General features: G+C 42.6%; 1 protein-coding gene across 2 annotated transcripts in view; it reads right to left on the reverse strand.

Moving 5' to 3' along the window:
- cadm3 (cell adhesion molecule 3) overlaps nt 1-21,726 on the reverse strand; it is a 78,265-nt gene that overhangs the window by 22,678 nt on the left and 33,861 nt on the right. For both annotated transcript variants that reach the window (XM_029525138.1, XM_029525139.1), the window contains exons 3-5: nt 20,566-20,715; nt 5,645-5,797; nt 113-250 (exon numbers count right to left, since the gene is read on the reverse strand). In XM_029525138.1, coding sequence (XP_029380998.1) covers nt 113-250; nt 5,645-5,797; nt 20,566-20,715 — 441 coding nt within the window. The remainder of the gene's footprint in view (nt 1-112; nt 251-5,644; nt 5,798-20,565; nt 20,716-21,726) is intronic.

The raw sequence follows: 21,726 nt of genomic DNA on the forward strand, positions 1-21,726 counted from the left end.
ACACACACAGATACAGTCCAAACCAGAGTACAACAACGGCAAGCATACGTTTGTCTGACCCTGCAGAGCACAAACACAGACAGCGAGTCTGCACACTTCCTGTATCTCTCACCTTCCAGCTCCTGGTCTCCACGGTACCAGATCAGCTTGGCGGGGGGTTTGCTGCCAGTACTGATGCAGGTCAGGGTGACTTTGCCCCCCTCCGGCACTGCATTCTCAAAGCCTGAGATCTGAGGTTTGCCGGGCACACCTGAAGGAAGATAGAGACATTCAGAGTTAGAGGGTATTAGCAAGAGAGAACGAGAGGCTGCAAGGCTCACCTCATGAGCAGGAAAAGCAATATATAAATATATATGATACAGCATCATATACATACACATCACAGGTGAGGTCGAATTTATTCAGTCAAAAGCTCTCATGGAAATCAGCTGTGTAAAAAAATTAGGATGACGCAGGCTTGCGATCCTTTGCATCCAAAATTGTAAATAGCTATTGCACAGTGGCTGAAATTTCTGTAAAGCTTCGGTTAACCTTGACCCTCCGCAAGCGTCGAAGCAGCTGTCTGCTTATTTGCTGCCAATTAAGGCCCAGTGCACTGAAATGTTTCCATGTTTGCTGACAAGTGACCACTCAAGACCTTCATTAATGACTGTTTTGTCTGTGAAGCAGCAGCTTAACTGGACCGAGGTTGGGTTGGACAGAGCCCTGTTTGCACCTGACCTCCTGTTTTTACCCACAACCGCCACAATGGTTCGCAAATCCTCACCAAGTAGGTTTGTGTTTAAACTTAAAGACATCTTCACGGACCAAAACTCGGTCATTCGAATCCTGTCAGTGGCGCTTTGAAGGATGTTGTTTATAAAAAAAAACCTCTTTGTGATAAATAAGAAACATCTTTAGTTTCTAGCCTACGTTGGGTAATGTGGACTCCGCAGTGATGAGTTAGTTCATCAATCAGGCAGTGAAAAGACAGAAAGAGAACCAGTGACTGCATTGTTAGAGGAATAAATATAAACACAGCGAAGAACCTTCAGCTGTTAATCAACAGCATAATTGGTTAATAAATCTATAAAAGAATTGTTAGCTGGAGCTTCATATAGAACCATTATCAGTAGGTTCAATGTGTATAAATATGACTGTGTGCAAAATTAATTAGCAAATGTGGGAGGAATACTGAATCTTAGAGCGAAACTGTATTCCATGAAATGTCCTTAGTAGAGGCTCCCTAACTGGAATAAGGTACTATGTCAGTTATACATTCAAAACGTCAGAACAGAACAGAGCGAGGGAACGTCAGAAGGCGGTTAGGCAGACGGATGGAAAGCTACAGAAGACCTGCTCCAACGCGAAGCGCATTATTATTCTAAACATAACAAGAATCAAATCAGCACCCTTTGCTAAATCGAACCATGTAGCCGAACTAACCAAGGCGGCAGAGGTGGGCACGCTCATAGGGAGGTTTAAAACTGTCACCATGACCGCCATTCAGGCATCATACATGGCTGTTCAGGTTAGACTTTGCATGCAGCACTTATAGCGCCTGTGATGGATCTGAATTACTGGCATAACCAAGGTTTTTTGGTTTTTTTTCAACACGACATGAGCTTCTTAAGAGGAGGATGAATGTCGAGACAAAAATACTCCCCACAGAAAAATGATGAAATCTTTCATCAACTTAACACTCAAAACAGTTTTTGAGGTACGCATGTTAAGTTTTCCCAAGAATTGCAAATGAAGCCTTAAGAGGCAGGATGGCTGCCTTCTGAGAACATGATGGAACAGCAATTAACTCGATGAAATAAATAATAAGATATTATCTTTTTGAAATCAGCAGCTCAAGCTCTGCATTTCTGCAAGTCAGGCTGGTCGTGTACGCAGAAATGTTTGAACAGTCTCTCTCAGTTAGTTCAGGTCAGTTCAAATGTCAAAGAAATAAATTATGTTATGCAGATTTTATGAAACAGGGCTCCCCAAATTCATTAGCTAAAAGCCAAAATGGGAGCTGGAGTGACTCGGTCAGACTAAATGTTTTTCTTTTCGGGGGGGGCTGCAGCCTTGGGTGACTGAGGGATGGTGTTCGCCAAAGGTCAGATTGAAACAGCAGGACGCCTGCGGCCGGAGCAAAGACTTTGAGGTGTTAAAATAAGTACCGCTTTTTTGCCTAATCATTGTTTTAACTTGGCGCACAAGTGAAACTGAAAACAAGGCAGGCTGAAGATCCACACGTGTACTCTGCCAAATATTTAAGTATCCACTTTGCCTCAACTACCGTGGTCGAAAGGCAAGAGAGGAGAAAATTAAACTTTTCTCGCCATACTCCATCTGGAGCCACTGTGGGCGGCACTTTTCTCCAAGTGTTGGTGGAGTTTACTGTCATTCTGCTCTTGAAAATAATGAACATTCGGGCTGCAGTCTACCGTGAATCTCACCATCTTTTGGTTTTTAGGGAGGGAAGAGGAGAACGAGCTGAAAGTTCAAGGCTGATGGTAGCCAGAGCTGGAGGAGAAGCCAAGAGGAAAGTAATTTCCATTCAAAATTTTGCAGCAAATTAAGATTTTATGATGGTTACATTTGCAAAATAATGTGATTTTTTTTTTTTTTCATGCCACATTTCCAAAGCAGGACACAAATTCAGGAAAGACGGAAGCGGGGAAAGGAAATGGATGGAAAAATAGATGTTGACGGAGCTCTGCTGTCTTTTCCGAGGACGTGTTGGCTCATGCACGTAAATTATATTCAAAGTTGTTCCTGTTACTTTGTCCACCTCCCACAGTTGAGACAGACAAATGGACAGAAACGGAAGCACGGTCATAAAGTGCAACGAACTAAGTAAGGTATAGATCAAAAAAATAAAAACGTGGTCAATTTTTAAAGTAGCTGTATTTGATGTAGTGCACTGTGTGCGGAAGCTCTCGGGCAGTAAAGTAGCATTGAATATTGATGAGGGAATAATACTGCATGTATAGAATTGGCTGGAGAAGCCCTGTCGAGACCCGTCCCTCTACAAGGAGAAGAAAGGAGAATAAAGCCGTTATAAATTATTCTGTGCTTAGCTCGGCAGATAGCGGAGAATCATGCCAGACGTTTTATTCTAAGGGAGACAGCGATTTAAAACTGACCGTGCTCTGCAGTCAGTGTGTGTGTGTGTGTCTGTCAATCCTTCCACATGTCAAAACAAGAATAAAACATTTGCGCATGAACACTGCTCAGCCAAAACTCGATATCTGTGGCTGACTTTCCCATAGGGGTCCGTGCGTTTTAGACATTTTACCATACATTTTTAATGGTTTGGCTCCCTCTCTGGGGTCGTGAAATATTTATCAACACGCAGAATACAGTGTCACCGCCGTCAATTATGGCAAATAAAATATGCTTGAATCACAATTACTGCGAAATTGGAAGAAATATGGCCGAGCCACTCTCATAATCATTTGAATTTAAAGAGCTGAGGTAGACCCCGCCTCCGCCCGTGCTTCAACACACACACAATCCCCTCCCCTCGATACACACAAACACAAATATCCCATTAACATTTTAAGAGCACGGCTCCAACTGCTGTCCAGGGGAAGTACGCTTCATTTTTTCTGACACACTTTGCAGCTCTGCCAAAACATTTGAATAAATATCAACAGAATGATTTATTCAAGGATGCTTCCACAGCTGTCGACTCACAAACCCCAAATTTTGGGGAACAGCCCCGTGGCCTCTCAGCTACATAACAGCCGCTGTAAACATAAGTCACCCCCCTCCCCTCACACATACACACTTTCCCCCACCCCTGCTGCCCCACCCTGAATATCTAAATTTTAGCATTTTTTCTTTCCACTAACAGCATTTTCCGAGAGCATTAGGCAGCAACATGCTGCAGCTTGGTTTTCATCATAGTTTAATTTGTTGGTAAATTATGATGTATTGGATTAGAAACGCAGAGAAGAAATAGCAGAAACTAATAACGAAAAAAATCTTTCTAAGTATTGCAAACAAGCTCACGTTAAAAACTTATCTTTTGCCGTATCAGAAAGTATGTAAAAGCAATTTGTAGGGATGTTTTTTTTGTGTATGTGTGTGTGTGATCTGCACAAACAATGAAACTCAGTTTCACTGTGCAGCAATTTAAAGGTGCGATGCCCCGAATCTGTTGGCCATAAATCGTCCCAGGAATGTCTGACCAGCTGGCCCCCCCACATATACATTCACATCCCTGTTGTGCTTGTGTGGTCATTACCTGCTACATTATATTATCACTAAGTGCACTGCTTTGTTTTCATCTTCAGCTGAAATTATGAAATACAGCCAACATTAGCTGACACTGAGGAACAATAACATGGCCAATAAAAATCAATAGTTATAAGACAGTTTGTGAGGGTCCAAAGCCGATTACCTCAATATCCAATCAATAAACAGGCCCACTCACCGCTGACAGGATGACCGCAATTTATAGCAGGCTGCAGGAAAGCATCGCACATTGGTAATAACATCCATCGTGAGGAGGAGTGGAGCCAGTTTACCTCCATGCACGAGTTATATGAGGTCATAACCTTACACAAAGCAAAGAGCTGGAACACACTGGATGAAAGCATCGCGAGCAAGGAATCATTACATTATGGTCCACTTTTTCAAAGTGTTTCTACCTTTATATGTTACACTGAAACCGAGGAAAACCGAGGAATACAGCATTTAACAAAAAAAGATAATTATGGGTAGGATCTGGTATTTTTGCAGCTTTACCTATTCTAGGTGTAAAATATCAGGAATCATTCTTCCATAAACCATCTTGAGTAACCTTCTTACCTTTAAGGAAATGCAACCCCAAGCAGGTGAAGCAACATCACGCTGCTTCGTGCCAAAAGACAGCTTTACAAAAAAATCAAAGCAAGTCACTCTGACAACAGACATCCAGGGTCAAAAGCGCTTTCTGCTCTGAGAGAGGGTAAACTCTGCAGGGTGGGTCATCCCAACACAAAGACCCAGCAGTGCATCAAGGTGAATTTGAGCAATTTTTCCCAGTTAAGGAATTCTGTAATTTGATGGGCCAACAATTTTTGTGTGCAGTCTGAGGGTGGCTGATAGAAAAAGGGAGTGTTTTTCTAAAATTGTTATAAACAACATAACAGCCGAGGTGGAGATAGAGAAAGATGATGAAAGCTTCAAATCGTCCATTTCAATTTGTCTCAATCATAAAGGTTCGGGAGAGAAATTAAGACGTGACATAATCATCATTTCTACAGCTGGTATTCTGTCTGTAAGGAGACTCAAGGGAAAGGATGCTGACCGGAACAGTCGAGGCTAAAGAATCACTTTGAAAAAGCCTAGTTAGGGAAGATACATCTGAAGAGACCTGAGGTTGAACCTCACAGAGAAGGGTCCTCCTTCGAGGACAGACAAAACTAAAAACATCAGAATTATAAAATAACCGAATATGGTTCTTTCATTTTTTTTTGCCTTTTTTCATGTGTTCAATATATCACATATGTTTCTTTCCTTGAAATCCCCCCCGAAACAATAAAGCTGTTAGAGAAACAGATGACTTGAATCATCAAAAAAAAATTGATATATAGTATTCCCAAAAGATGGCTGAAGCAGATCCATCAACTTCTGTAACATCCAGCTGACTGTTTTTCCCCAGAATTCCCGTGCGACCCACCTAGAACGGTGACGGTGGCTCTGGCGGTGCGGACCGGCATGGTGAAGATGGAGCAGGTGTACTCGCCCTCGTCGGACAGCTGCACGTCAGCAATGGTGATGGAGAGCTCGGTGGACGTGGAGCGGTACAGCTGGATGCGACTGTCTCTGAGCGCTGAGGGACGGAGAAGACACCAATGATTAGAAATATCCACATGTAATTAGCTTCGTGCGTTATTTAAAGTTATTTAAGTCCCATGAGCTATGCATCTTAACTTTCCAACTTAAATACGAACTCATTTGTCTCTTTATATATGCTGTACTGTTATTATCAACGCCTGTCTTCATAAAGGAGGATAAAAGAGGGAGAGTGAGGAAGGAAAGGAAGATGTTACAGCGTCAGAGAGAAGCAGAAACTCACAGGGTGGGGGGGCAGAAAGGGGTAGTTGTTTGAAGGAAAAAGAAGAAATAGAGAGGAGGAAAGAAAGGAAAGGAAGAAGGCAATGGGGAAGGAATTAAAAGACCTCTTATAGTACAGAGGAGGATGAGAGAAAGGAGGGAGAAAAGGGTTAATGCATGGGGAAGGTAGGAATAAATAAGCAGGAGGTTGTGGGTAAAGTTCAGGAGAAATAAGATCTAAAGATGAAAAGGAAGGAAACAGGATTCAAAGAAGGAGAGAAGTGGCGAGGGGGGAACGGGTGAGAAAGGAAAAACAAAGTGCATAACAGTGAAAACTGGGAGATAGGAGGACAAAGAAGGTGATAGAAAGTGGGGGAGAGGAGGGAAATAAAACGGGAGATGGACACACGAAAGAGAGAATATGAAAGGCGCAAGTTGGAGCAAGTCGGGAAAGGAAGAAAGGAAAGAAAAGGAGAGGGAGTGGGAATGAAATGAGAAAAATAAGGGGAGGTGGGAACGGAGGAAGAAAGCATACGAGGGAGGGAGAGGAAGGATGGGGAGGGCAGAGTGAGAAGGAAAGAAGAAAGTAAGAAAGATGAGGTGCAGAATTTAAATCATGGGAAAGAGAAAGGTAAAATGGATAGGGGGTGGGAGGGGGAGAGAAAATGATGTAAGACAAGGAGAGAAAGATGGGGGGGAGGGGGAGGAGGAGTGAGGAAGATGTGGTGAGAGAGAGAGAGAGGAAAAATAGTCAAGACGTAAGAACCAAGCAAGGCAAAGAAAGACAAAGAGACGAGTAAAGAGAGGAGACGCAAATTGAGAATGAGAGACGAGAGAAAGTGCAGGCGAGAAGAGAAGAGGAAAAAAAAAAACAGAGGAAGCATAAATAGCAAAGAGAATAAGGGAGGAATGGTGAGAAATGGGTGGAGGAGGAGGTGTTGAAGAGGAAGGAGGCAGAGGAGGGGAAGGGGGAGAGACATAAGAGAGACATAAATGGCTTTGTCATCAATGAGAAATCCAGCCATGAAAGAGGGAGAGTGAGCGCAAGCGACCGAGATAGATGATGATGATGAAATGCTACGAAATAAGCGCTCGTTTCCGTGATAGCATTGACCTCTGCCGTGTTTGTGCAGCGTGATTGCTGTCTGTCTCCCTGTGTTCCTATCCGCCTGTCTATCGAGGTGTCTAAAAGTCGATCTCTCGGGCCTCAATAAAGCCTTTGCAGCTTTGTTCTCTAGCCCTCTGCAAATAATCGCCGAATGTAACACAATCTCGGCTAAAACAATGCCGACGCAGGAGAAATGCTGTTGCGGTCAAGCAAAATGAATCGTTGGATAGATTTGTTTCCATGGACGAAGTTGTTTCTTGTTCCTGCGGCGCTATTTTTATCCTCGGCCTTTCTGAAATATGAGGCGTTGAAGTTTGACTCAAGACTAAAAGCTTTGTTTTGTTTTTTTTTAGGTTTACAGTTTTCATCATCTGCCTGAAGCCGACAGAGACAGTCAGTTATTTGGCCTAATCATTTTTGTTTGATGAGTTATCAGCTAAACACCAACTTTTTAGATAGTGAACCGGCTAAATCTGAAAGAATCTGATGCCAGTGGTAGCCATGAATGGGGTGCTGTGAATCAGCAGCATTAAATCACACGGTGACACAGAGTCCACTTGATGCTGCTTATATCTTAAGTTCAAATATTCAGACATTTTCAGAAATGTCAGGGATTTCTCGTCTTCTGTCTGGCATTTCTAAATCTGTGTCGTTAAAACAGCCGTCTTCTCTTCTGCTCCAACTTTCCCAACGATTCACACTTCACAAGCGTGATGTCCGACCTGCACGACAACAATCCCAAACCAATGACAGCGAGGTCAAAGTTCACCGACCTCAGCTTTGCTTTGGCTGCTTCAAACAATGAGCTCCAGCCAAAATAAAAAAAATCATGAAACCATTTTGTAAATGCGGATTTGGGATTTTGTGTGGGCTGGTGCAGAAGTCCTCCTTTGTTTCAGGTCGTACTGTCTTATTTGCCTTCCTCAGGTCTTTTCATCTTCGTCTTTCTTACTGTCTCGCTATTATCTCCATCTTTTCCATCTCTCCGTCGGTCTATTCACCCATTTATCCATATTGCACTCCCACACACACACACAAACCTCTTGTCTGTTTCTCTTGGTATTTTTCAGTTATTTCATCCAACACTACTTTATCTTCATGCCTTATCGCTAAGCAAGGTCACTGCATCTGTCTTCATGAGCCTCCCTCTCTGTGCGGGGGTGTGTTTGGGTGTGTGTGAGGCATATGGTCACTCACACTCACACACCCCCACACACACACACACACGCCCTCTGGACCTAGCACTCAACTATCAGTCTCTTTAATTCTCTTTCCTTCATCTCTCCTCAATCTCTTTCCCTCTCTTTTGGCCCTCTCCGCCTCTCCCTCACCCATTTCTAATTTTTTCTGACTCCAGGCCTTTCTCTCTTCTTCTTCTTCTTCTTTTTTTTTTTTTACAAGGAACAATGTATGTCGTTCGTGAGCACAGGTTTGATGGATTTTCAAAAACGATATGATATCTAGTTATGGGGACGCATCGATCCGGAGAACCCTGGAAACTGAACACGCAGCAACATGCGCAACATAAATAGTCTGCCGATAGGTCACACGCTGCCAGTTGGCTTTTGTTTTTGTGGTCAAAGAACGTAATGAATTTCTTATTAGTGAGATAAACTGGATTAGCGGATGGCTTGTGTGCGTCTGTGCGTGCATGCGTGTGATGCGGTAAAGGAACATAGCTGCAAAGTAGAAGTCCTGTTCGATTTTTCTCAGAAGATGTAAGGCGACTGACATTTGGAGCACTTCCAAGTCTTGGCTGGACATCAAACTCTAAACATCTACACTTAGAGTTCGCAGCTTCTGACACGTGCTGAAACTTTTCAAAGTTTTGAAAGCGTGTGTTCTCCTCTCCTAATGTCGACACGGAGACTATAAATCCAGCCATTATTTCTCAGGGGGGCAAAAAGGTGGTGCAGCTGCAACTTCCCTGGTTGCATGGCCAGTAGAAAGTGGCCTAATGGGTTAAAGTTCCTCTCCACACATGTTTTGAACTTTTGTAGAAATACCCTGCTCTGAAAAATATTTTTGTAAACCTGTTTTTCCTACATTAAAAAAAAAAAACCCAAAAAGGAAACAGTGAATCAGATCTGGATCAGGCTTTATGCCCGACCCATCACTGCTGCTCGCACGAGGCTGACAAGTGAAACAGCAGCACACATCGAGATGAGAGGAAACGTCAGCAATATTTAAGTTACATGTTTGAACTTCAGTCAGATCCAGACTCAGTAGTTCATCGTGCTGCAGCGAGTAGAAGACAGGTGAGAACGGTTAGTGCTGTTAATTGGCGGTGTCGTTCGTTGCCTTGTCACTGGTGCTGGCTGACGCGGTGTCAGTGGCTGCGGTAACACAAACTCAGTGTGTCGTTCACCAAATCAGCGACTCGCAGCCAAAACAAAATGGTCACACACACACATGCTGGGCATCGATTTTTTTTGCTGGCTTGTAACAGCAGCAGCAGTGTTTCTTCATGGCTGTGCTAAACTTTAGCCAGCTTGCTGTACTGACAGGATTTTGGGTTAATTCTGTTGTCTTTTGTGGCCATTGGTTGATGGGATTGTTTGTGTCTGGATCTGTTGTTTATTGTTTTTATCTGACTATCTATTCCCTTTTTCTTTCTTTTTTTTTATGAGAATATACTATTGATTTTAATGCAGTTTGAAGGTGAACAGCTTCATCTGTTATATAATCAACATCCTATCGACAAGACTTGATTTTTTTTCATCAAACCATTCCAGCCATGAGCCACATCTGCAGCTTGAGTACAGCTAAATTTCATGTTTCAATTTTGAAAGAAATTCATGTTCCCAGTAGTAACAACAAGACATTTTACATTTACTGTCGCTCTGTTTTGTTCCTCTGACTGGGTGCTTCTCCATAGCAACGTCAGCCGAGGTTTATTGGTGTCACAGTATTTGGAGGCATCTACAAACCAGACTGAAATAAAAAAAAAACTGTCATTAAGTGTGATATTAAATGTTACATATTTTCAATAAGATAAAAATGTTTCAGAAAGAGAGTGTCTTGGATAAAGTCCGACTTTCTGCAGCCACATTTCATTCATTATTTAGGAGTGTTCAGCAAAGTGCCCAGTAAAGGTTCCTCTCTTATGGTAGCAGAAATTTTGTCCCATATTTTATACGTTTACAGAGTTGAATATGAAGCTTTTATATCCAGAAGAAGACCTATTTGTGGTTTTTAAGGACCAAAAACCATCTTTGTGGAGTTTTATATCACATTTCTCAAGCTTTTCTCCAACGCTCTCGTGATAACAGGTGAGTGAGACAGTCGGCAGTTTAAAAATACAGACTGTGTAAATTTCAGCACATTAATGCTTTCGCAGTATTAATAATAATAAAAAAAAAACAACAACCTTGATTTATGATTTTTAACAAAGACATAGAAGTCTGACTCTATGCAATAAAAGCCAAGCATCTGTCAGCAGGAGAAACCTGTAGCATTCACTCTCCTGCTTTCAAAACTTCATTTGAAATGTGGCATGATAGACAGGCCGAGGAAAACCAGTCAATAACAAATTAAATGCATCATTAAATATTAATTTAGTGACAGTTGTTTCTAACTATAGACAGTCGGTATATTCACAAACGCCTTTTTAGGTTTGACAGATGGATGCTGGTCCAGCAAAACTATAAACGGCTTCAGAGAGACGGCAGAGCAGAAAACACTCGAGCCCCAAATGAGCTGCTTTAGTTTGGTCATAGACACGACCCCCAAAATGGCAGCGAATCGTCTCCAGCAGCCCCGAAGAGCAGTTACATTAACAAGGAGACTCCCGTGATCCTTTTGCTGAGGAATATTGAGTGTAATTAATAACTTTGAATGGGTTGAAGAAATACTTCAACAAACAACTCCCTCAGCTGGGAAACTTTTGTGTGTATATCGTTGTGTGAAGTGGTGTCAGAGGGGCTTTCAGCTCAGGAGATGGCGGGGGGGTGAATATGTCCCCTGATTACAGGGGAAGTACAGGATCAGCTCATCAGCCTACAAACCTTTCTGCACATCTCTGCCTGCAACACAATCTGCATGTTTGGGTGCGTTTCTGGTCCGCAGCACGAACTTCCCAAAGGTCCGACTGTTGATCCGGTCGCAGCAGCTATTTTTGCCTACTTGTCTTCTTCTTCCACGTCCTCCTCCTCCTCCCTCAGTCTTTCTCATGCTCTTTCAACTTCAAACATTCAGGAGGAGAGGAATTCTCTCACAACACACACTGAGCGCACATACATATATTCCTTTTACATCTGCCTCCTGCCTCCTTATGCTTTTCCAACCAAAGTTTCCAAACTGCGGAGAACTCTCTCAAATTCAAATATGTTTTACTGGGATGACAGGGGGAGAAACCTGTTTTGCCGAAGCAAAGTACATCTGTTAAAGACCAACATTTTTTTTCTTCCAGCTCTATCTCAATTCCCAGCTTGTCTCTCTTTTTCATTCCTCTCTCTGGCTCGACCTGAAAATGCATGCCGACTCTCCCAACTCCTTCCGTCCATCCCCCCACTCCCTGCATTGTTCTTCGTCTTCTTCTTCCTCTGCCTGTTTAGCCCTCTCTCTCTCATTTAATTTTACATTTTACGCATTGAGCTGACACTCTCATCCAAAAAAGATGGCCTCTCTTCTTCCTTTTCTCTCTCCCTCTCTCCCACACATGTCGCTTCCATCCTCCCATCTGTTTCCGAATATTCGCTCTAGCTCCCTAATTATCCGTCCTTTCCGACAGCTGATCTGGGTTCAGTGACCGCAGACCTCCCTTGATCACACCGTCCCCACTGATCTGAGAGCATCAATTGATCTCGGATCATTGTGCCAACTGCGAAACACTTGATAAACACACACCTCTGCCTGTGTTATCCACCTTCTCTCCCTCCTTCCCTTCCACCTCTTCCCCCCTCTCAACCCACTTGCCTCACTTGCACTACCTTCAGACAGCAAAAAAAAAAAAAAAACTGAATAGAAAATAATCATTGAGAGGCAGCAGCTGAAATGTATGCAAAATCAATGGAAGGAGGCAAGCGGAGTGAGATGAACTGAAATTTGCCCAAGGTGGTGCAAATTGAAGCAACGAGGCATTAGTTCCAGTTTAAACTTGAGAGAGAAATGTTCCCAACGGTGCATCAGCTTCGAGCAACATGCCAATGAAATCCTGCCATGTAGTATTTACAGAAGTGAAAAAATGTCCGTTCAGGATTTTCCTGGCAAATACTGACCGATGACACATCCTAAGAGCTAGATTACCTAGAGAAGACAACGCTCGTGTTGGCTGGCTCAGCGCGCTGCGAAAGGATTAAAAAAGAAAGCATGACGGGGTGAAAGCAAAGCATAGATTATTTTCTCATCTCTCCTCACCTCTATTAAAAGAAAAAAAAAAACAAGGAAGCAATTATGATAATGGCTGCGGCTATATCACCCTGCAGCTTATAGCTACTTTTAGTTGTCTGCTGTTGCCATCACGTCAACTTCACCGTTCATTATTTAAGCCAAAGGATCAGACTTAACACAAACAATGTGGGAATATTTCCCCCTCTCCTCCTGACGTTTCTTCCTGGCCTCCAAGTAAAACGAAACTATTTTAAGATAAGCTATCCATGCACTGGATGTCGCTTAATTTTTCATGTGCAGAGTCATATCAATCTCCCCATCTGACTCCAGGTAAGAGAAAACGTGAATTTCCAGCATATATCTAATTCACAAGTATCGGCAAAAGGAATAACTTGTGTCAGAGCTAAAGAAAAAAAAAAAAAGATATTTTCAATCTGAACTCCATGGCAGGCTTTTTATTTATAGCTCTATAAATTAATGTTTTGGCTCAATCTGAAGAAGCCCATATGCCAGAGTCATTGAGTCACTGAGCTAAAAATAAAACTGCATCTGAGTTATGACTGTCTCCACCTTTTTATTAAAAATTATAGTGTCGGGCCGTTGCAATTAGGCTGCTATGGTCTTAATGTCTGCCTGTTTCTGGTGTTTTATGTCTAATTTATTGATTTCTATTTTCCGTTTTTGGGAGAGAGGCAAAAGGCCAAGTCTGGAATCATAAGGGGGATGTTTTTGGATTTATTTACTTCATTAACTTGAAGAAAAAAACACAGTTTTTAACTTTGAATTCTCCATCTGCTTCTCTGCCTGTCTTCCATCACACGTAACACACAGGGGGAGGGGGCGGGGGGGGTGGCGGTCTGAGTTGAGACAATACAAAGAGAAAAAAACACAATAAAAATGTGCCTTTCAAGTGTTTGGATTTCAAAGGCCTCTCCTGCAGTCTTTCAGTCCTATGATGGTTGTTGTTAATACAATCTCCGGAGAGCCTTCCCAGACACCGAGAAAACTTTGACCGATGCGACGTGGATCAATAGCTTTTGAGAAAATGTCAAAAAGCAGCTCGCGCCCCAGCATTTGAAGAACTGTCTCCGCGCTGTGTTGCGTGCAGTCATTGGGCGGGTTGTCTCTCTGTCTCTCTAAGAGGCTGAGCGGGGATCTCATCACCAATTTCATTGTTATTCTTTTTTCTCTCTCTCTCTCTCTTTTTTTTTTTAATCCTTTGCATTGTGCTTGATTCGCTTAGAATCACTCAGGACTATAAACTTCAAAAGTGCTGAGCGTGCTTTTTTAATGGTATGATACACAAGTCGTTGTCAACATAGTTAAAGTCTCCTCAGTATCCTCCCAGTAGGGTAGGCCGGATCATTCCTATCTGCCGTGGTCTGTAAATCACCGGAGCGCGGTAACCTTAAATTGTACTGATGCTTTTATAGAAAAGACGGAAACCACGCACGCCACATAAGTCTAATTGTTTGTGTGGTGAGGAAATGTGTGCTAATAATCAGAATTTAGGAGTATCTGAACTTGCAGGTTTTCGTCTACTGTCTGCATGCTGAGGTTCCTTTCTCTGAGCCATGGGAGCACAGCTGAAGCACAGCTGAAGCCGTACATGCACACAAACCTTGGACAGGAAGTGGGAGGAATAAGAGGAGATTTATGAAGCGCAGACCCGAGTTAAAATGGGCAGATGTATTTGTTTTCAGCTTCTTGTTAACCTTGGTTATGTTTCTAAATGATTCAAGAAAGTTTTCTTCCCAAAAGAATTTTTTTTTCCAACTCTCTCTTTTTTTTTTTTTTAATCACAAGCAACCAACCACAACAAATACCCTTATTCATCCTCATTTTTCCAGCTGAGAGTTAATCGTTGTTGAACAAGTAAATATACAGTGCTCCATTTGTGCTACTGTCATATAATCCTTTCAGGACGGCGGAGAGCGATCTATGTATTTTTGGAGTCCACATCATGTAGATGTGTGTTTCACAGTTTGTGCCCATTTAATGGAATTGTTTTGCAATGGCGTTGGTTTGATCAAAGCCGTGGCAGGAAAGCCCAATCCTCATCAATCTGCACTTCTTAGCCGGTCCGACTCATCCAGAGGAATACAGGTTCACATTTCAGGGTTGTTTTTTATCCATTTGGTTCATTTATTTGGAGCTAATTGGCTTCTAAATAAAATGAATGCACAAAATTTCCCTTAATAAAACAATATGACAATAAACTAAATTGTGTGGATTGGGACTTGTAGCTAAATTTAAAATGCTGATTACACTTTGAACAAAAGACTTCTTGAAAATATTTATCGTTAAGGCAGCTTATGCTGAAGCAGGAGAGTCGTCAGTCGGGACGCTCATTCCTCTACAAGCCATCTTTGTTGATACGGCTTCACTGAGCTTTGTGTTGTCTCAGCTCTAAGTAACTTTTTGCAAAAAATTAAATAAATAAATATCCACCAACATCGTGTTGCTTTGTTTACCCACAACAGCTTTTTGCCTTTAAGGTTGTTGACTCTCATTTTCTGCAAGTGTGCGAACATCTCTCCCCCATCGATACAACAAACATTAACACGCTTCCTTCCTTTCCTTCCCTGCGCTACTATTAGGAGCGCCATTGTCTCTGATGATGAGACTGAGTTATTAGCAGGTTGTAAAGCAATGCACGCATCGATAGTTTCTAGTTCTTCTGCCGGCCGAGCCAACTTCTATAAAAAGCTCAGTTTCAAGCGATCGCACCGTGATGTGAGGTGAAATGTTTGCAGACTCCCAAACAGGATTTTACAAACTATTTTTATGGCTCACAGTCTGAATCTGTGGTGTCTCCGAGTAAGAAATCCAGTAGTCTTAATCGATGTGCTGAATTAATGCTAGTTTAAGCCTCGTTGAAGCTGTTCAGAATGGAAGCCGCAGCCAAAAGCCAGATATATAATGTAATTTACTTGTTTGTTTTTGTCTTCTTGGTTTCAGCGTTTTAGCTGCTTGGTTGCTTTTCATCTCCCTCATGTCCATCTACTTGTCACAGTAGCTTTCCCTCGATCTCTCGGTAGTCTGGCATTAATGCAGGACCCCATCTGTTTTCATGCTTTCCTTGCTGTCTAATCTCTTTCATTAGCACCACTAAGAAGAACCTTTTCCCCCTCATCCATCTTCCGTCCGTCCGTCCGTTCACTCCCACGCGTTCCCTCCGGTGTATCTGTGGCCTCTTAAAAGGGTCTCAAAAATAAATGATTGAGAATTAAGGAATTGAAATGTATGGGAGTATCATGAATTAGCTGCAGATATCTGATGGTTTATTTTTTACCGTTGCAGACGGGCTCTTGTGCTGAGATTAATACGGGGCAGGATTAGCTGCAAAAAGGATTTCTTTTGTCCCTGTATCTGCTTTAATAAACACAACTGGGCTTTGTGTCCCTCAACAATTAATTTCATGCTTTGCTTTATCTTTATCTCCTCAGTTATAGTGGCAGGACTCTCACTTTGGTCTGCCCCATTGGAACCAAGCTGCTTTTCTCAGTTTTGTTCTTCATCTTTTTTTTTTTTTTTTAACATTCCTCCTCAAATAAACGGTGCCCAAACTCCTCTGTTCCCTCCTTGGAGTCTTCATCTCCTGGTATTGCCTCCCGTGTGTGACGCAGGGTCGAATCAAACTGTTATCAATGGATTTGGCTGCTGAGAGATGAAAGTCGGAGTATCGGATCGAGCCGGCGACATCAACGTTTCCTATATTACAGCTTTTTCTTTCCCTGTAGCATCTAATCATTTTCACCAGTTCATTTCTTTTCTATCTGTAGTGTCATATCTACTACTCTGTCTGTTTTGTTGTAATGGGCCACCTGTTTAGATTAAATTCAAAGTAGGAAGTTCACAGTAACTTCCGTCCTCCTGTTTCTGGTTATTTATCTCCTTCCTCTGTCTCCGTGGCTCTGATCTCACCGTGGTACATCTTCTGCTCTGCAGTATGGCAGCCGTCTCTGTGAGGATTTGTCAGTCATCATTTTCTTCTTCTTCTTCCTCCATGTCTCATCTGGTTGTAAGTCCAGTCCTCGCTCCCTCCACCCATACATCTTCCCTGCCGCCGACGCCCGCTGTGCAGTGCTGGAATTCGCTGGCGAGGAGTTGTGTGATTTTGCTCATTCCCCACCTCCTTCTCTTCAATCAACTCCCTCATTTCTCTCCCCTTCCATTCTAGTGCCAGTATATCCTTTTTCTCTCTCTGCACTCTCATCCCCTTATGTCTTGCTGTCTTAACTCTGAAGCACGCTGTCTGAGCTGTGCTGCTCGGACCAACTGCAAAGATGACTTGCTGCTCTCTTTCAATCTATCTTTTGGATCATTGAAGAACTTTCAGTCTTAGTTTTTTTCCTCACTCCTGCCTCACTGGATAGATCCCACCATCCTTTTATTTCACCTTGTTAATGCGTCTGTCCTTTACTTTGTCCTTCCCTTCTGGGCTGCACCATTTTCTTCCTGTAGTCAATACTGGTTTAATGCTGCACTCATATAAATTTTCAGATTAACGATTTATTAGATGTGCGACATGAAAGGAGTGGCACCCACGGAGACTTATTAAACAGCTCAGCACTACAGAGCCTTTTGGCTTGTTTTTTTTTTTTTGCTCGCAACTTTAATGTTTTGATTCAGTCACATGGCTGTCACAGATTCCCCTTCCAACTGTTTTCAGCTTAAAACTACAAAACGTTTTTTAAAAAGCCTTCTGCTGAGAAAGTTGGTAACTGGATGGTGACCCTGTTGAAGCGTTTAGCAGTTAAATAGCAGGACGGGAAGATCAAGCCCCAGCTAGCAGGAGAGAAAATAATGGAGTGACATTTATTGGTAATGTGGCAAACACCGGGCGATACTTCGTCTCATCTGCAGCTTGATGTGATGGTCGTGCTGTTCTTTTTAACACGAGCACGAGTGTTGCGTAACATTACCTAAATGAGGCTTTGGGCTTAAACTCAACCGAATCTTAACCACGGTAAAGAGACAGACGTGTAAATTTAACAGCAGCAGGTCAGAAAATTCCTAAATCCCACCGAGCGTTTTCAAAGCATGTGCAGACAAAAGATGACATCTTTCTACTCTTACTTTGACAGTGTATTTAAGTTTAAGTCTTCCTTTCTCTCAGTCTCTCCATCTGCTGCTGTCTGCAACAAAAACTGTTATCTTCTCTCTTCCTTCTTTCCTTCCTGTCTCTCATCGTCACTTTTCATCATTCCTACATCAATCACTAACTCCACTCCTCCTTTATTTTTCTTTCGTTCTGTTTTCAAAAAGAGAGAAGAAGAAGAGAACCTCATCTCTCTCTCTCTCTCTCTCTCTCTCTCTCTCTCCATCTGCTGCACTTTGAAGCGAAGACACGGGATGAATTTTGAGCTCCCATCATCCTCGTCTCCCCTCTCCGCCCCTCAACTCTCCACTTTCCAAAGTACGGCGTCTGCTGTGCAATGTTGGACCACCGCAGTGTAGAGTAGCTTCTCCCTCTGGCTTCCTCTTCCCATTTCTTTCCCCTTTTCCCACCCTCCAACTCCCTCACCCCAAAGTAGAGGTCGGACTTTAAGTGTCATTGCAGAGAAGAGCCTTACTCTCTGTCTGCTTCCTCTCTTCTGTGCTTCAAGCTCCATCTGGATTAAAGACTTGCTGATCTCTCCATTTGTCCTTTCCTCTCTCTCGCCTCCTTTCTCGTGTCCAAATTGTTGGCCCTGCGTCGCCCTGTACTGTACTGCAGCCCATTCTCAATTTGACTTCTGCTCTAAAGTGTCGTACTGGAGCACAAGGCAGGGTTTCTATCTCGCTTCTCGCTCTTGTTTCTAATTCTCCTTCCTTCCATCTGCACTTAACTCTGATTTTTTCCATTAAAATGTACCAAGTCCGTTGTGTGATGACGGGTGGCTGAAAAGGAAACAGGCCAGAAAAAGTTGGAGCGAATATTTCAGCTCCCTGGGATCCAATTTTTTCTTCAAAATCATTTTACTATTAACTATCATTTCTTGTCATCACTTCAGGAAAAAAAGAAATCTTTTTTTTTTTTTTTTTTACTCCAATCAGAGCCAGGTAATGTCCCCGCTTTTATACTCAAACTGGCTGATGTGCACACTCCCTTTCACTCTTGCCAATGTTTTGAACCAACCGTTTTGAGTCAACACTGTCAAAAGTAATCATTACTAGCACAACTCCACATTTACAACATCAGTCTGTGTTTACTGTGCCAAATTTCTGACTCACCCACAAGCCATCCTCCTTCCTTTTTGTTTTCCTACAGGGTCTGTTGTGTGTGTGTTGTGTTGTGTTTTGTTGTGTAGTGGAGTGTTCTGCTGTGCTGTGCTGTGTGTCTGACCAGTGCACCACGGAGTAGGAAGTCTCTCCTTTCAAAATATCATTTAAAGCTGCCGTGCTGCTAGTTAGACCATCAAGTTGTAGAAAATGGATTATTAAAAAGCTGAGGAAGTGTTTCTTTCAAAAAAATTAAAAAATAAATAAAACGTCTCCTTGAATTGGACACATTGATGCACTTCAGTCTTTTTTTTAATGTGTTTTTTTGTTTTCGTGTGTTGCACTTATTGAGCACTATGCAGTGTTGTAGTAATATGCTGTTTGCTGTCTCGGGCCCCTAATGTCTTTGTTTTTTTTGTGTTTCCAGTCAGTGTCTACAAGATAATTATAAGTGCTTTGTTCAACAACTGGAGTGGCAGCAAATATTTTCATTGTGACGGAGTTGGTTAGAAATTACATTCGCATGGACCTTATTTGGATTATCAGAGACCCAACGCCTCTCTTTGTATATAAGTTGAGATTACACTCATGCATCTCGGATAGATTGAATATAGATCCAATAAATGTAAATGCATTAGCGGCAGATTGAATCTTGTTTCCCTGCCAGATGGTGGAAAGGTAAAGATTAATCCGTCCCTCAGCCTTTACTCTCTCTTTACTGTTTCTGTTACTAAACTGCTAAGGAGCGCACGTCTCTGGCATTTTTGGCAGCTAACAAGCAGATTCAGGTATATAACTGCCATCTTCTGATCGGGAGCAGAGGCTGTGCTGATTTGCATCCAGCCTGGGAAATCTAAAACAGATTGCAATTAGATTTGTGATGTAGGCAACGGGGATGCATATATGTCTCCAGGTGTAAACAAAAGTGCATTGAATTGCGTTTTTTGGATGGAAATGTGACTTGAAATGACAAAATATAAACGGATTCCAACACGTCAATGCAATATAGTTTATGTACACTGCCACTTTCATGCTAAACAAACTTGCAGTGCTTTGACTGGCAGGACATTTCCCTGAACATTATTACCACTGCAAATTTAAGACCCAGCGGTTTCCATTTATGTTTAAGAGGAACAACTATTAACTACTCCCAAAGTCACACACTGATTTATTTATTTTTTTGTAGCAGACAAAGGGAAGTATAGATATTTGAAAAATATCTGCCAAAAACAGCTTTCTCCAAACCATAAAAGATTGCTTTTAATTACCATTAACATTGCCAACAATATCACCAACAACTAGACCTGTTTCCATCAACATGCACTAAGGAAACATGAATTCTGACAAAAATCAAGTCATTAAGGCTCTCTCCCTTTTCCTGTATCTCTACATTCCTGTACAAGCCACAAGTACAAAAAACAAAACAAAACAACAACTCTGGGATGTTTTTTTCAGACTATTTGAAAAAAGTGAAATGGAAACACTTTCTGCGTGTAAGTAACACGACATGACAGCCGTAGTCACATGACACCCAAAGACACCACATACTGTTACGTGTTGCAGGACAGAAGGGATTAGCCTCTGCAGTGTTAAATACAACAGGAGAATTTGTCACTGTCAGTAAATAATCATACGTTCTGTTCACTTTTCTTAATGGTCATTTCTATTTTGCACAGAACAGAACCACTGAAACTCCCTTTGGACGTCTCTGAGGTATAGAAATGTGACTTTCTCTGGACTGGAAAAGGATTGTCGATGAGCATTATATCAGGTAACACTTATGTTCCCTCTAAGATACATTCAGGAAGGCAAATTAGCTGCAGGAAATGCTTTTTGCCCTTTTAATAGTTTCTTCTCTTTCCCCAAGTCAGATTTTTCCTTCGTCATTCCTGTCTTACCTCTCTTCTCTCCGAAGTACAGGGTCTGCTGTGCGGTGTTGGACCACTGCAGTGAAGAGTTGTCGCTCTCGGCCACTCGGCAGGTCAGTGTCACTGTGCCCCCGACGGACACCGTCTCATCTGTGGTCACCGGCTGCAAGGGGTCTTCGTCTATGTAACGGCAGGGAGATAGAGAGAGAGAAGGAGGAGAAACAATGTCATAAAGCAGAGCGATAGGGAGGAAACAGAGACAAGTCAGAGAGACGCTGCACTTGCATGAAAATACAAGCGAAAAACAGTAGCGCACACCAACACACAAATCAGATAAAGGCGCAAAATGCATTACTCGCCTAGCTCTCCGTCCTTCTATCTATCTCCCCCCGCCCAGCTCTTTCTCTGCCTGTCAGATTATCTATATATCTCTATCTGTCTTTCTGAAAGCACAGACACACACACACACGATTGCTGTCAGGGGGGACAAAGGCAAAAAAAAAAAAAAAAAAAAAAGCTGAGAAAATGGCTATTTGGTTGTATGACTGCGAGGCCGGTGTAAGACTGATGAGTCAGGAGCAGCCCCGGTATCCAGAGACCGCACGACCTGAGGGACCAACAAAGATGAAGAGACGGCGACAGACAGCGGCTCTCGAGAGGTCAGAGCAACAACAAGAGCGCTGTCTCATACCTCTAAAGGCGTTGTAACCCTCTTTTGTCAATATCTGTGTCAGTTTTTAGCGCCATGCATATGTATCTGCTGGTACAGAACAAGCTGGAATGGGACAGACATTATGTAAATGAGCGGGTCAGAGGGAAGGAGAAAGAGAATACAAATGACCCGGCATAATGAGGGGATTCTAAAGGCTGGAGCCGGCGCGCCACAAAAATCACTGAACGGCGAATCGTCTGGGTGTGTAACAGTATTCAAATTGGCTCAAATTGTGGTATTTAACAGCACTCCCTTGATAACGGGTGATGGTGCACACTAATCTCGCTCTTTGTGTTGCGCAAGGGTGGCAGATGATTTTGTGTATTAGCGCCGAAGGTGCGTCCGAAAAACTTGCGGCCTCGTGTTACGGTAGGCGAGGCAGAGCGTGGCCACTGCCGCGCCGAGTTATGGCCGCACACGTGCCAGTGCTCACTCAACCTCATCTTGAGCAAGACCAAAAAAATATGGCGTAATTGACG

Source organism: Echeneis naucrates, chromosome 17 (genome assembly GCF_900963305.1).
Source record: "Echeneis naucrates chromosome 17, fEcheNa1.1, whole genome shotgun sequence".
NCBI classification, from domain to species: domain Eukaryota; kingdom Metazoa; phylum Chordata; class Actinopteri; order Carangiformes; family Echeneidae; genus Echeneis; species Echeneis naucrates.